The following is an 11,866-nucleotide window of genomic DNA, read 5'->3' as shown; positions in this document are numbered from 1 at the left end:
GCACCGCCGTGCAATACCTCGGGATTGGGAGCGCCCGGGCTGCGGCCCGTCGTGCCGGCGGAGCGTTGACTTTCCCCGCGCCTACGAGCATCCGGGTCCCCAGGAGCGGAGCCGGCGGGGGAGTTGGATGGCGTCGCCTAGCAGCGGCCTCCGCCACCGCCGCCCTCCTCGGCGAGCGGTGAGGTCCGGGCCGGCGGAGGGTGCTCTGAGGAGGAAGGGGGCCAAAATGGCTGCGCTCTGCGCTGCCGCCGGCCGGAGCGGCCCGCGATCCGCCGGGGAGCGCCGTGGACGGGCGGGCCGGGACCGCTCCGGTGGTGCGGGAGGGCCGCGGGTGACAGGCGGAGGCGGCCGGGAACCGGCGTCGGTGCCCGGAGGAGGTGACAGCCCGCTGTGTCCGCTCTCGCCTGCCGCCTCAGCCGGGCCCCGTTGTGAAGGCGGGCGCGAAAGAAGGCGGTTTGTTAATTAGTTCAGCAGAGTCAGGAGGCAAAACTGTCTCCCGGAGGGATCGCGGTCTGTCACCGTATCGTTCCCGGGGCTGGGTTATACAAATTGGAAGAAAATAGGAACCCCGCGCAAGATCCTGTTTCGGTTGGGGCTTTGTGGTTTTAAGAGCCGGCGCTCTGTGGAGCTAGTGGATGGGTGAGAGCTAGTCTGGGTAATGTAGTTTGACAATCTGAAGTAGCTTAAGCCGGGTTAGTCCTGGTAGGGAGTTAGCAGAGCGCACCTCCCGCATGACTCTGCTGCTTCTTGGTGTTTGCTCTTGCTCAAGTATGGGTGACGATGTGCTGCACGTTATACACGCCTTCATGGAAGACGAACAGCTGTTCCTACTGATGCTTAATTTCACTGTGATGATAAGGTGTCATCATGGTAGCTTAGCTGCCTCTCTACATGGCTTCTTTCCTGTAGGCAGTGCAGGACGTTATTTTTGTTCTGACAGTATTTGAACGTGCCTGCCAGACCACCTTTTCTATCTGAAAACATCTTGCTGAACTTTGTAACATCTGGCCGTTTTATGTATGTTTGAGTCCTTGAGTAAGTCAAGAAAATCTTGTGATAACTAATGTCAAATGCAGATCTATTTCACACTTCAGTGTTTCACCACACAGATCATCTGTCAACTAAAAGCACAGGTTCTAGTTGAGGGCAAGGGACCAGCTAAACTTTATGATGGAAAACTCTTCAATTAAATGAGTTCTCTCTTATTGTCCTTAAGTATGTACATACTGTGGAACATACTATATGCTTAGGTTGTGCCCTCTGCACCTTACTACAGCTGGTCTCCCAAGAAGTTGGATTATTTTCTTTATGTACAGATATCTCTCCTTTTAGGTAAAATTTTAGGACTGATACTTTCTTAAGATGTTGTTTTATAAGTTAAGAGAAAAAGAGATTTGGAAGATGGAAGGTAGGGAAAGATTGACAGTAGTAAGGTTGTGTATTTGCTTTCAGAATAGTTTTGATTGTTGGGCATTTCATACCCATAATTCCTACATCTCATTGTTTAAGAAAAAAGTTAATATGTTTTAAAAAAAACAACCCTTAAGTATGTTAATGAAATCAAGTAGTATTCAATTAACTGAAGAAGTAGGAGTACCAAGATCAGTACGTGCCTGCATGTGGTTTTCTCATATTTTCCTTCACTATGACAAAGCAGAAAAGCAAAAATGTATGTATGATGTCATTCTTATGAAGTCATGTATTATATGGAATGCATGTTTTCTAAAGCATTTAGCAAACACTGAAGAAATGGTAAATACAGGGGACCTCTTAAGTAGTTCACGTATTCAGAAAAGATGGGGGAAGGTTGATTTTTGTCCTCCCTTAAGCATACAGCTGGATTTCAAAGTCTTAGAGCTCTTCTTTCAGACTGCTTAGGCATATTTTGGGGGGAAGTAATACCAGTTCAGCCTTCCAATAAGGAAGGAAGTTGCAGTTGTTGAGTCTTTAAACTGCTGAATGATGAAGAGGGTGCATGATGGAACAGATCTCAAAATACCATGCTTAGCATAGACCATTGTTACAGTTATTGATTGAGCTTTATTTTTTTTTCCTATAAAATATGTATCCCTGCTGTGTCATTAGTTTTTTTGAATAGTAATGAATTTAGTATTCTAGTTAGTTTTATTTCTTTCTTAATTTTCTTAACTATTTGTGCCATGTTCATAAGGCAGGGCAATAAGTAGATTAAAAAATGTTCTGTTTTAAACTTGGCAGAAACTATTTTTTTGAAATATTGATAATAAAGGCTAGAGACAGCTCCAGAGAATAGAATAATCCAAGACTTCCAATCCCTTCTGCCTTTTCAGATACGGCATTGACTTTCAGGTATATGAGAAGTCACTGTGGCCCACAGCAACCAGTAGGTAAGCAGCAGAACAAAACTTTGCACCACTTTCTGACCAGATTTTTGTCAGTTTCCAGGCTGTTTACCATCCTTTATCAACTCAAATATTCTAATCAAAAGGAAAGGATATTTAATACAAGAGTTTAATATCTTAGAAATTAGTGTCAAGACGTGGATATTCATAGTATCAAACTAAAGCAGGTGTTGGTTGTGTTTTAAATATTAGAAATAATGATTTTGTGACTCTACAGAGATGTTTATCCTACAGGGGCTGGTTCAAAGGACATCTGATTGTATTTGATTGTTAACATAAAAATACTGCATTGAGAGGTGGGGAGGAAAATAGTGATATTAAAGTTAAAATAGAGGTTTCACATGTGTCCTGATCTTCACTGTTAGTGTCAGAAATTCATTGAGTATGCATGATGTAAATTTTAACTTAAAGAAAAAACAGTTTTACTATAGTCATCTTGTTTGCAGGAGACCAAAATGTGAACACATTGTTTATCAATGTTACAAAATCGATAACCATTATTAGAAACACCTTGTGTGGTATAGTGGCCAGCCTCCTTTAAATCATTTGACATAAAATTGATTGGCACTGATAATGTCTGATAATTGTTATTTTAATTTTTGTTCCAGGAAAAAATTATAAATTCAATATGGCACCCATTTTAGATTGGAAGAAGCTTATGAAAGTTGATCCAGATGCTCTGCCTCATGAAGAGGAACTAGCGGAAAGATTGCTGGAAAGCATGTCCAAGGTATTCAAGGGGAAAACAGAACATGAGAGTTTTGTTATACATTCTTCCCTAAACTGTCTCTGGTTCTTCGCATACATAAATGATTTATTTTGTGGATTTCGTTGATGTTTGTATAAAAACATTGTTGTCTCTTTCCTCAGGTTGATGGGAAAGACTTAAAAACTCAAACTCAGGAACAGCTGATACATCTTTTTAAAATCACTCAGTCGCTATTAAAGGTTTGTATTAATCCTCACTTTCTACAATTCTGCAAATGCATTTGTTTATTTTTTGTTTAAATGAAAACATCATTACTCTCGTTTTTTTTTTTTTCTTTTCCTATTCCTGCATTGAAAACACTGGTTGCTCCTAAGAGCATTTATATGCCAAATGTGTGCTTACATCAGAGTATCTGCTTGCAGCTGTTGGGATTGTGGCATGTAGCAGCTGGAAGTGAATAGGCCTAACATAGTTGTATAGTTAAGGAACCTTAGTTTTATAGATGGAAAATACAAATAAATATCTCAAAAATTCATTAGATGTTTTAAGTTATTGGTAACGATTTTAATTTTAATAGAAGTTTTTGTGGTAGGTTGATGTTTTAGAGTAAATAAAAATGTCACCGTGAATGAAGAAACACTGCCATCCTAAAACTGATCCTATAAATCTATTATACTTTCCTGTATTTACTCATAAATGTACTGAAAGCAAGAAATAACAGCAGCATAGGTTAGTACATTGGTTTTAGAGAGGCTTTTTTACTGTTTTTTAATTCTAAGCAGTATGCTTTTGATTGTTTAGGTAGCCCTGTGGAATAAATTACTAAAGAAGTTATTTCAACAATCTGAACTTCTTAATTGTCAGTATGGGGAAAAATGGGAGTGGCTTCATTTGTTTAAAGAGAGAAAATCGATATTCTTTTGTAAATGTTTTCATCACTTTAAACATGAGGTCTATGGAAAATCTTTTAATTTCTGTTAGTAGTAAATATTTCTTCTTTGTTTACTATACTTTTTTTCCCAGATGAAAGCTCAAGAGGTAGAGCTGGCACTAGAAGAAGTTGAAAAAGCTGGGGAAGAGCAAGCCAAATGTGGTAAGCAAGCCTTTTTATGCTGTTCCTGAATGATTTGTTAAATGTATTTTTTAATTGTTTTTTTTTTAAGTTTAGGGAACTGAATAAAATACCAACTGCTCTGAAGTCAATTGCTTCAGTGAAGCCAAATATTGTTGTTTTATGTACTTTTACCTTGTTGGGTAATTCACTATATCTGTTCTGTTTTAACAGAAAATCAGTTTAAAACAAAGGTGATGAAACTTCAAAATGAATTAGAGGTATGTTTTAAAATTTTGTTAGTTTATAGAGTCCTGTTTGGTGTTTTTTTTTAAATGAGGATTTTTAGACTAGTATTCTAATCTAGTAAAGAGATGTAATAGCCCTACATTTTAGCTAATATTTTGTATTGGCTTTTGAATATTCACAAGCATCAGGTTTGCAAAGAGCTGTATGTACAATGAATGTTTTTATGCTTGAATTAATCCCATTTATTTTTAGAGATTTCTGGGTTTTGTTGAAAGAAGCTAGTGAGCCCTTCCTGTTGCTGTTTGTGAACATTAGGAATGTTAGTCTTAGCATCAGCTTTGGTTTTTTAGTTCTTTCTATTTTGAAGAACTGTACTATATTTATAATGTTATTTTAATGCTCTTAAGACGGCACAAAGATCTGCTGGTGGTCGTGATACTCGTTTTTTGCGTGATGAGATCCGCCAACTGGAAAAACAATTAGAACAAAAAGAGAGACAGTTAACAGATACAGAAAAAGAATTGGAAAAAGAGAAGAAAGTGAACGAACAGGTAAGAAGGACCTAGCCTGACATCTCTGAAAGCTGGTGTGGCACATCTTTTGAAAAGTCGCTGTTCTGAAAAGAGCTTCTGAAATTAAAAAAACCCCACTGATTAAATAGGGCTGCTGTGCATTTGTTTTCTGTTTTGTTTCTGGAGTTCTTTGTTTTCATAGTTTGTGTTGTTAGTGATACGTATAAAGGTTTTCCATCTCGTTCTAGCTTGCTCTTCGAAATGAAGATGCTGAAAATGAAAACATCAGATTAAGGAGAGAGGTTAGTAAAGAATTACTGCTGATTTACTGTATTTTTAACTTTATGTGTAAATACATTATTAGCTTTCCGTATTTATAATCTTTGGAGTGGCATGATGTTTAATTCTGTTTTAGAATGTTTCCTGGTTACTGGTACAAAGAGAATATGGAATTTTAATCACATTTAGCAAATACATAGTATGTCTGCTCCAATGAAACTTAGTTAATTGAGGTCAGGAGGTGTCTACATTTGAATTTACATAGTACATTAATTTTGTCTGGATTTTGTGTTTTGAATTTTTAGTATTTTTCTTAAATACTATTAACAAGTAGATTTGGTGGATATTAGAAAGGATGTGGTTTATGCTTGCTGCCTTTGCTAAGATTGTCTGATTGGTTAAAATAAAATTATAAAAAGCCAAAAGTTACTATAACAGTAAATGCAAAAGTAGAGTTAACATTCTTTATTATTAGGATTTTTTTTTTAATCATTCTTGTCAAACATTTTTTTCTAGCTGTTTTTAGAAAAAAATGCATGTTTTAGAGCTTTTAATACCTGTAATCTTGGCCTCTGAGAGAATAAAACAGACAGCAAAAGTTAAATTAATGTCCTGGGGGGAAACCTTGAGAATCATTCCTCAGAATGCCCTTTTACGTATGTGTGTGTATGCATGTACATGCAAGCACGGGTATCTAGAAAAAACTATTTTATTTTGTCTCTATGTTGATTCCTATTTAGTCTTCCTAAAGCAAAGATAATTTCTAATATGTTTCGTGCTTTGTTCTCTTGGTCTTGTTCTCTCCTTTTTAATCCGAAGAAAAAATGCATAAAGAAAAAGGTGAGGCTTCTAAGTTTTTTCTTTTTTTAAAAGCAGAGTGTAGGAATTTGGACAGGTTTTGACTGTCTTAGCTTGTTGTGTTAGATTGCTAGAAAAGCAGCAACTTTGTCTTCAACTCTTCAAAACAGATTTAAGCTTGGATTGCTCTCTCTGCAGAATGAACAATTGCGTCAGGATGTAGTTGACTATCAGAGGCAAATAGAGTCTCAAAAGGAAACAATTCTGTTACGAAGAGGAGAGGATTCTGATTACAGATCGCAGTTATCCAAAAAGAACTTTGAGCTTGTCCAGTATTTGGATGAAATTCAGGTAAAGTCTATGCATACTGTTGAATATTTATTAGGCTATTACTGGCAATAGTGTTTTTCACAAAGCTACATCAATTTACAGATCAAGTCATGTGGAGTAAGGGAATTCGTAATGCAGTTGGGTTCTGTGATGCATATTCTCAGCATCTGTGAATCTGGCAGAGGTGAGGTAATGAAGTTACTGGCAATGGGAGATGTGTCTTTTATTTGCTGTGAGGATTTGTTGAAATTGATGATCTAGAGGTGAAATACTCTTTTCTGTGCTAATTTTATGTAAGACTTTCAAGTCTTGCGTTTAAGGTAGCTATCAATTACTGCTTATTCAGGTATTAAGATGTGCTCTTTTTAAAAGTGACTTTTTCTTTGATTTTGCAGAATTTGACTGAAACTAATGAGAAATTAGACATTCAAAACCAAGAAATGAGGAAGAATCTTGAGGAATCAGTGCTAGAAATGGAGAAGATGACAGATGAATATAACAGAATGAAACTAATTGTGCAACAATCTGATATTGTTATGGATCAGTTAAGAAAAGAGAAAGAACAGTACAAATTTCAAGTAAGAACTGACTCATATTATTGAATGTAATTTTTTTTTTAGCTTTATAGTGTATTTTCATATTTTGGCTTTAATTAAAAAACATTCAACATATCCAGTTAAAAACATGGTCTATTGAAATAACACTCCCTAAAAGTAGTGTGGTCTTTAAATTTGGTGCAAATTTTAAAACTTGACTGCAGATCACAAAATTTTTTTGTACAAAATGTTAGTCATACTGTTCTTAAGAGTCATGACCTTCCCTTGCTGCTGTAATGCTAATCTGTTTAAATTGTATGTGCTTGATGTAGTGTGTTTGTACATACACATTGCTTAAGCAAAGCATTTTTTGTGATACGATGTTCATCCAAATGGCATTTCTAGGTTCAGGAGCTTTCAGACCAGCTGAAAGCAAAGAATGAGGAGGATGATCCACTCATGGCAGCTGTAAATGCAAAAGTGGAGGAATGGAAGGTACTTTTTTAATACTTTTTTATTATTTTTAGGAATTATTTCAAGTGTTCTGATGGTATTTTATCTTCTTTTCAGAAAATCTTAGCTTCAAAAGATGATGAACTCCTAGAGTATCAGCAAATGTTGTTTAACATGAAAGAGAAAGTGCAAATGGCCCAACTTGATGTAGACAAAAGCAATATACTGGCCCTTCAGCAGGTACAGTCTATGTGAGAAATTACACAGATAGAAATTACCATTCACTGAATATGCTAGTGACCAAATAATTATTTAGCCTTTCACAGTTTACAAATACCACAATATGTATTACTTATGCTTGAGAATTATGAGACAGGTCGATTCATTCCACTACAAAATTAGCTTAATAGTGCACAAAGGAAACTTCTCTTGCTGCATGTATGAACTGTTGGCATGGATGCTGTTGGTATTTGGTTCTGTTACTTTCATATTTATCTTTTCTAGCTATCAGTAGAGTGATTGCTTTAACATCTAAGCATCCATAATTTAATGTTTTTAAATTATAGCTTAGTTTCTGTCCTCTAACTTTGTTAGTAAAGGAAGAGTCTTACCTAGTGTTTAATTTTCTGTGTTCCTTTGTCTCACCTGATGCCATACATTAAGTCTGTGGTTCAGCCCATGATAGAGCTAGCTGAATTGAAGTATGTCTCATATTCACGCAAAATTACATGGTTCTTTTATGATTTTGAATTTCCCCACTTTATTGAAAAACATGAAAAGAATAAATAAATAAATATGTGTCCCATTAGGAAGCCTAAAATATGCATTATGGAAAGCATGCTGTATACCAGGATGATTTCCTGCCTTGCTTCAAGTTTTTTAAGTATATGTGTCATGACATTTGTGTTACATGTTGGGCCCTTGTAGTCTGAGCAGTATGGTGAGGTGTATTTCTGCAGTCTTCCAAAACTAGGAACAGATAGCCTCTCAGGAGAAGAAAAACAAAACTGAAGTACAAATCAGCCTCTGATGATCATAAGAAGGCAGCAGCTGAAAGTAACTTTGATAAGTAGTTGTAGAGTCTGGTTTTAGCTGACTAGATGGCTGCAGGAGTTGCTTTTATGGATAACCGTCATTAGCATGACATTTTCAACAGTTTTGTGGAAATAAGCATATTTTTAAAGCAGACATTTAAAAGTTAAATCAAGTTATTGCACTGTGTTTTAACTCAAAATGGACTGAGCTTGTTATAGTTCGGTTTATGTTTACATTCTGAGGGGTTATGTTTCGCTTCTTACAGCTTTGCTAAGCTCTTTACCTTTAGATTTGAAATGTGGTTATATTTGTCCCCTAAGAAAGCCTGAGCTTTAGTTTTTCATGATATTGGTATAAAGTAAGGTCAGCAACTCTTGAGATTTTTACATTATAATTACTTCCTGTAATTTTTTTGCAAGTCTCTTTTTTATCTTTTTTTTCTTTTGTCACAGAAAAAATAACATTAAGCTGTCCGTGATATTTCTAAAGTTCACATATAAGCACAGAAATAGTACAATATCAATAGAAGTCACTTTTGCAGTCTCTGTGTACTTATGGTTGTATATGCATGCAAAACAAGGTGTGATATGAATTTTTAAAAGTTGGATGATTTGCTGAAAGGCAGTCTGCAGTACAGGTGTCATGTATGATGGATTGTTAGTCTTCCCAATCTTGAACTTGTATCTCTCGGTTCCCACTGGCAATTTTTTATGAGGAAGCTGTAAGAAAACTGTATCATCTGAAACTTTTCATCATATATTGGCGAACTCTTAGAGAACCGTTCCATATAAAATTGATATAGTAAAATACTACTTTTTTGTGTGTCTTTGAATGCTTTATTTTTACTCTTTCTTTTATTTTTCCTGCTTTGCCTTTATATACCCAACTTCTAGATAATATCTGAACTCTATATTGTAAGTACAGTATATTTGATGTTCTATAAATTGTGTTGTATTAGATACTTTTAATTTCTTCATTTACTGTGTGGTGTTCTATATTGGTAGCTTGCCTGTCAGTGAAGAAGAATTCTTTAATGGAGTTTCTGGGTTTTTCTGTGTGTAGGGTATGCAAGAGCGAGATGCCCAGATAAGATTGCTTACTGATCAAGTTGAACAGTATACCAAAGAAATGGAACAAAATGCATTTGTTATTGAGGAATTAAAGAATGATCTCCAAAAAGATAGAGGTAACATGACTGTTTTATTTTAATGTTTATGGAAAGGAAAGTAAGAAACCACAAGTTTACTGTGCAGTCTTTATTCTCTAGAAATACAGAAAAATATTTGCAGTATTTGAGTAATATTAGTCTCTAATTGCTTTTGTTCATTTCCATTTACTGAACATTCATGAAGAGTTTAAATTTATTCACAGTACTTTGGTGGGCTTTATGGGTAATAAGTGCCTAGTAAAACTATACCTGGTCTTCAAGGGTTAGAGTATAACATGCAAGGTCTCAGCTCTATCAAGAATTGCAAATGAGTAGTAGCATGCAATTCAGAATAAATTCTGATGTCCCTTCCATGCACTTATAAATATTGTTTGAGTGAGCAACTGGGGAGAAAAAAAAGCTCTTATATGTAGTCTTTTGTAATTACTTAATTAAAAAGAGCGGAAAATTAAGGTCTCCTTTATAACATAATCTGAAGTGTTTGTTTCTTGCTTAATGGCTGACAGCAAGAATTCCCAGTTGAATTGTAAACAGATCAAGGTTTTTCTTTCCAGGTCACTCATCTCTTGCTCAGCAGAATCGTATTGGGGATATGCAAGAAAAGTTAAAGATACTAGAAGAGAGAACTAAGGAGGCTGAGAAATCAGCAGAATTAGCAGAAGCAGATGCTAGAGAAAAGGACAAAGAGCTCGTTGAGGCTCTGAAACGAATGAGAAGCTATGAACTGGTAAACAATTTGTCAGAGTGGACAGGGTATTTGACCATATTTTTAGGAGATCATTTTGTCCTTCCATTTTTTGTTAACTGTGTTGTGATTACAAATTAAATGAGTGACTTCTGATGCTGTTTTGTTTTTTAAATTTTCTTTCATAGTAACATTTAGTGGTCATTGCATGCAACTTGTTAGCCATACTTAACAATTTTTACAAGTTGTCAGTTTTAACATATTCATATGGGCTTCTGAAGTCCATTGAACGGTAATTGAACACTCAAGATAAAATTCTTCGAAGGATCATGTAGTAAGAGGACTAAATTTTGAAATAAGCAGAGACTGCTCTCCTGTAGTCAAAAGACAGATCTGTGGGATCTGATTTTTATTCAGTAACCTTTTTCACTAAGCATAGTGCAGAAGAGTGATACAGGTTGCCAAGCATTTTCCTTATCTGTGTAATGATGAAAGACAGATTCATAATTTATTTTCTTACATCTTCTGTTCATTGTTTTGTTTTTAATTCCATTTGGGTTTTTACAGGGAATATATGGTTTGGAAGAGGCTGTTGCCGAAATAAAAGATTTAAAAAAGCAAATCAAAATACGAGATCATGAGATCGAAACATTAATTAAGGAAGTCAATAAACTTGAACTTAAAATAAATGATTTTCTTGATGAAAATGAAGAACTCAGAGGGCGCTTAGGTATGCTATATCCGTTACGTTTTCAATTATTTGTTGTGTAAGAGTTGAAATAACATTATATCATGGAAATCTTTTACTATACCAAATAACTACTTGGAAATAATTTTGTATATTCTGCTAATATTTGCAAGTAGTTTTAGTTAGTTAGGACAAACTGCATGAATGTACTTGCCTAACTTGGCTTACAGATTTTTTTGACTAAAGAACGTAGGAGAATAGGTTTTGTAGTGCTTTTTTAATTTTGATTCCTCTTTGACTGTACACTGCTTAATTTCATAATAGGGTATTTGGAAACCATAAGATACTGAGGTTGTAATGCTAGTCTGAAAAACACAGAGAAAACTTTGGACAGGCTTATTTTTACATAAAAGAATCTAAACATAAATACAGTTAATTTTAGGTGGCATTTTATTGCATTTTGGTTTTTGAGTAACTGAAGTAAAACTATGCTTTCTTCTGGTATTATTATACAGGGAGTATAAGATGTGTATACATATAAAGGAATACATACATATATTCAACTATCAACATATTTTTTTAATTCTACTTGACTATGTTCTTATTTAAATTAACTGCATTCTAACAATTACTAACATTAATGTTCCTCCTTAATGAATAATTATACAGCATATACTGTGTTTTAGGTCTTGAGGCAAGGACAATGATTGATTTAAGTGAACTCAGAAACAGCAAAGCCCTAAAGCAGCAGCAATATAGAGCTGAAAATCAGATTCTTTTGCAAGAGGCAAGTGAAAAATCCTGGGTTTGTGTAAGAGCTACATAATAAAAATGTATTTGAACAAAATGAAATACTGATCTGTGCATAATAATATGCAGATTGAAAGACTAGAAGAGGAAAGAATTGAACTGAAAAAACAGATTCGTAAGTTGGCTCAGGAGAAAGGAAGAAGTGTTGCAACAATAGGTAGGGTTTTTTTATTATAAACTGT

General features: G+C 35.3%; 1 protein-coding gene across 1 annotated transcript in view; it reads left to right on the top strand.

Moving 5' to 3' along the window:
* The first annotated feature begins 23 nt into the window (after nt 1-23).
* Nucleotides 24-11,866, top strand: part of CEP290 (centrosomal protein 290kDa) — a 54,919-nt gene continuing 43,076 nt past the window's right edge. The window contains exons 1-17 of the mRNA XM_010561843.1: nt 24-178; nt 2,310-2,366; nt 2,990-3,111; nt 3,252-3,329; nt 4,114-4,183; nt 4,376-4,422; nt 4,798-4,941; nt 5,151-5,204; nt 6,178-6,330; nt 6,705-6,887; nt 7,251-7,340; nt 7,416-7,538; nt 9,396-9,519; nt 10,056-10,228; nt 10,754-10,916; nt 11,561-11,661; nt 11,754-11,841. Coding sequence (XP_010560145.1) covers nt 2,333-2,366; nt 2,990-3,111; nt 3,252-3,329; nt 4,114-4,183; nt 4,376-4,422; nt 4,798-4,941; nt 5,151-5,204; nt 6,178-6,330; nt 6,705-6,887; nt 7,251-7,340; nt 7,416-7,538; nt 9,396-9,519; nt 10,056-10,228; nt 10,754-10,916; nt 11,561-11,661; nt 11,754-11,841 — 1,747 coding nt within the window. The 5' untranslated portion in view covers nt 24-178; nt 2,310-2,332. The remainder of the gene's footprint in view (nt 179-2,309; nt 2,367-2,989; nt 3,112-3,251; nt 3,330-4,113; nt 4,184-4,375; nt 4,423-4,797; nt 4,942-5,150; nt 5,205-6,177; nt 6,331-6,704; nt 6,888-7,250; nt 7,341-7,415; nt 7,539-9,395; nt 9,520-10,055; nt 10,229-10,753; nt 10,917-11,560; nt 11,662-11,753; nt 11,842-11,866) is intronic.

The sequence above is a fragment of the Haliaeetus leucocephalus genome, unplaced genomic scaffold, assembly GCF_000737465.1.
Source record: "Haliaeetus leucocephalus isolate CR32 unplaced genomic scaffold, Haliaeetus_leucocephalus-4.0 Scaffold151, whole genome shotgun sequence".
Lineage (NCBI taxonomy): Eukaryota > Metazoa > Chordata > Aves > Accipitriformes > Accipitridae > Haliaeetus > Haliaeetus leucocephalus.
This window is presented reverse-complemented; position numbering and strand designations above follow the sequence as displayed.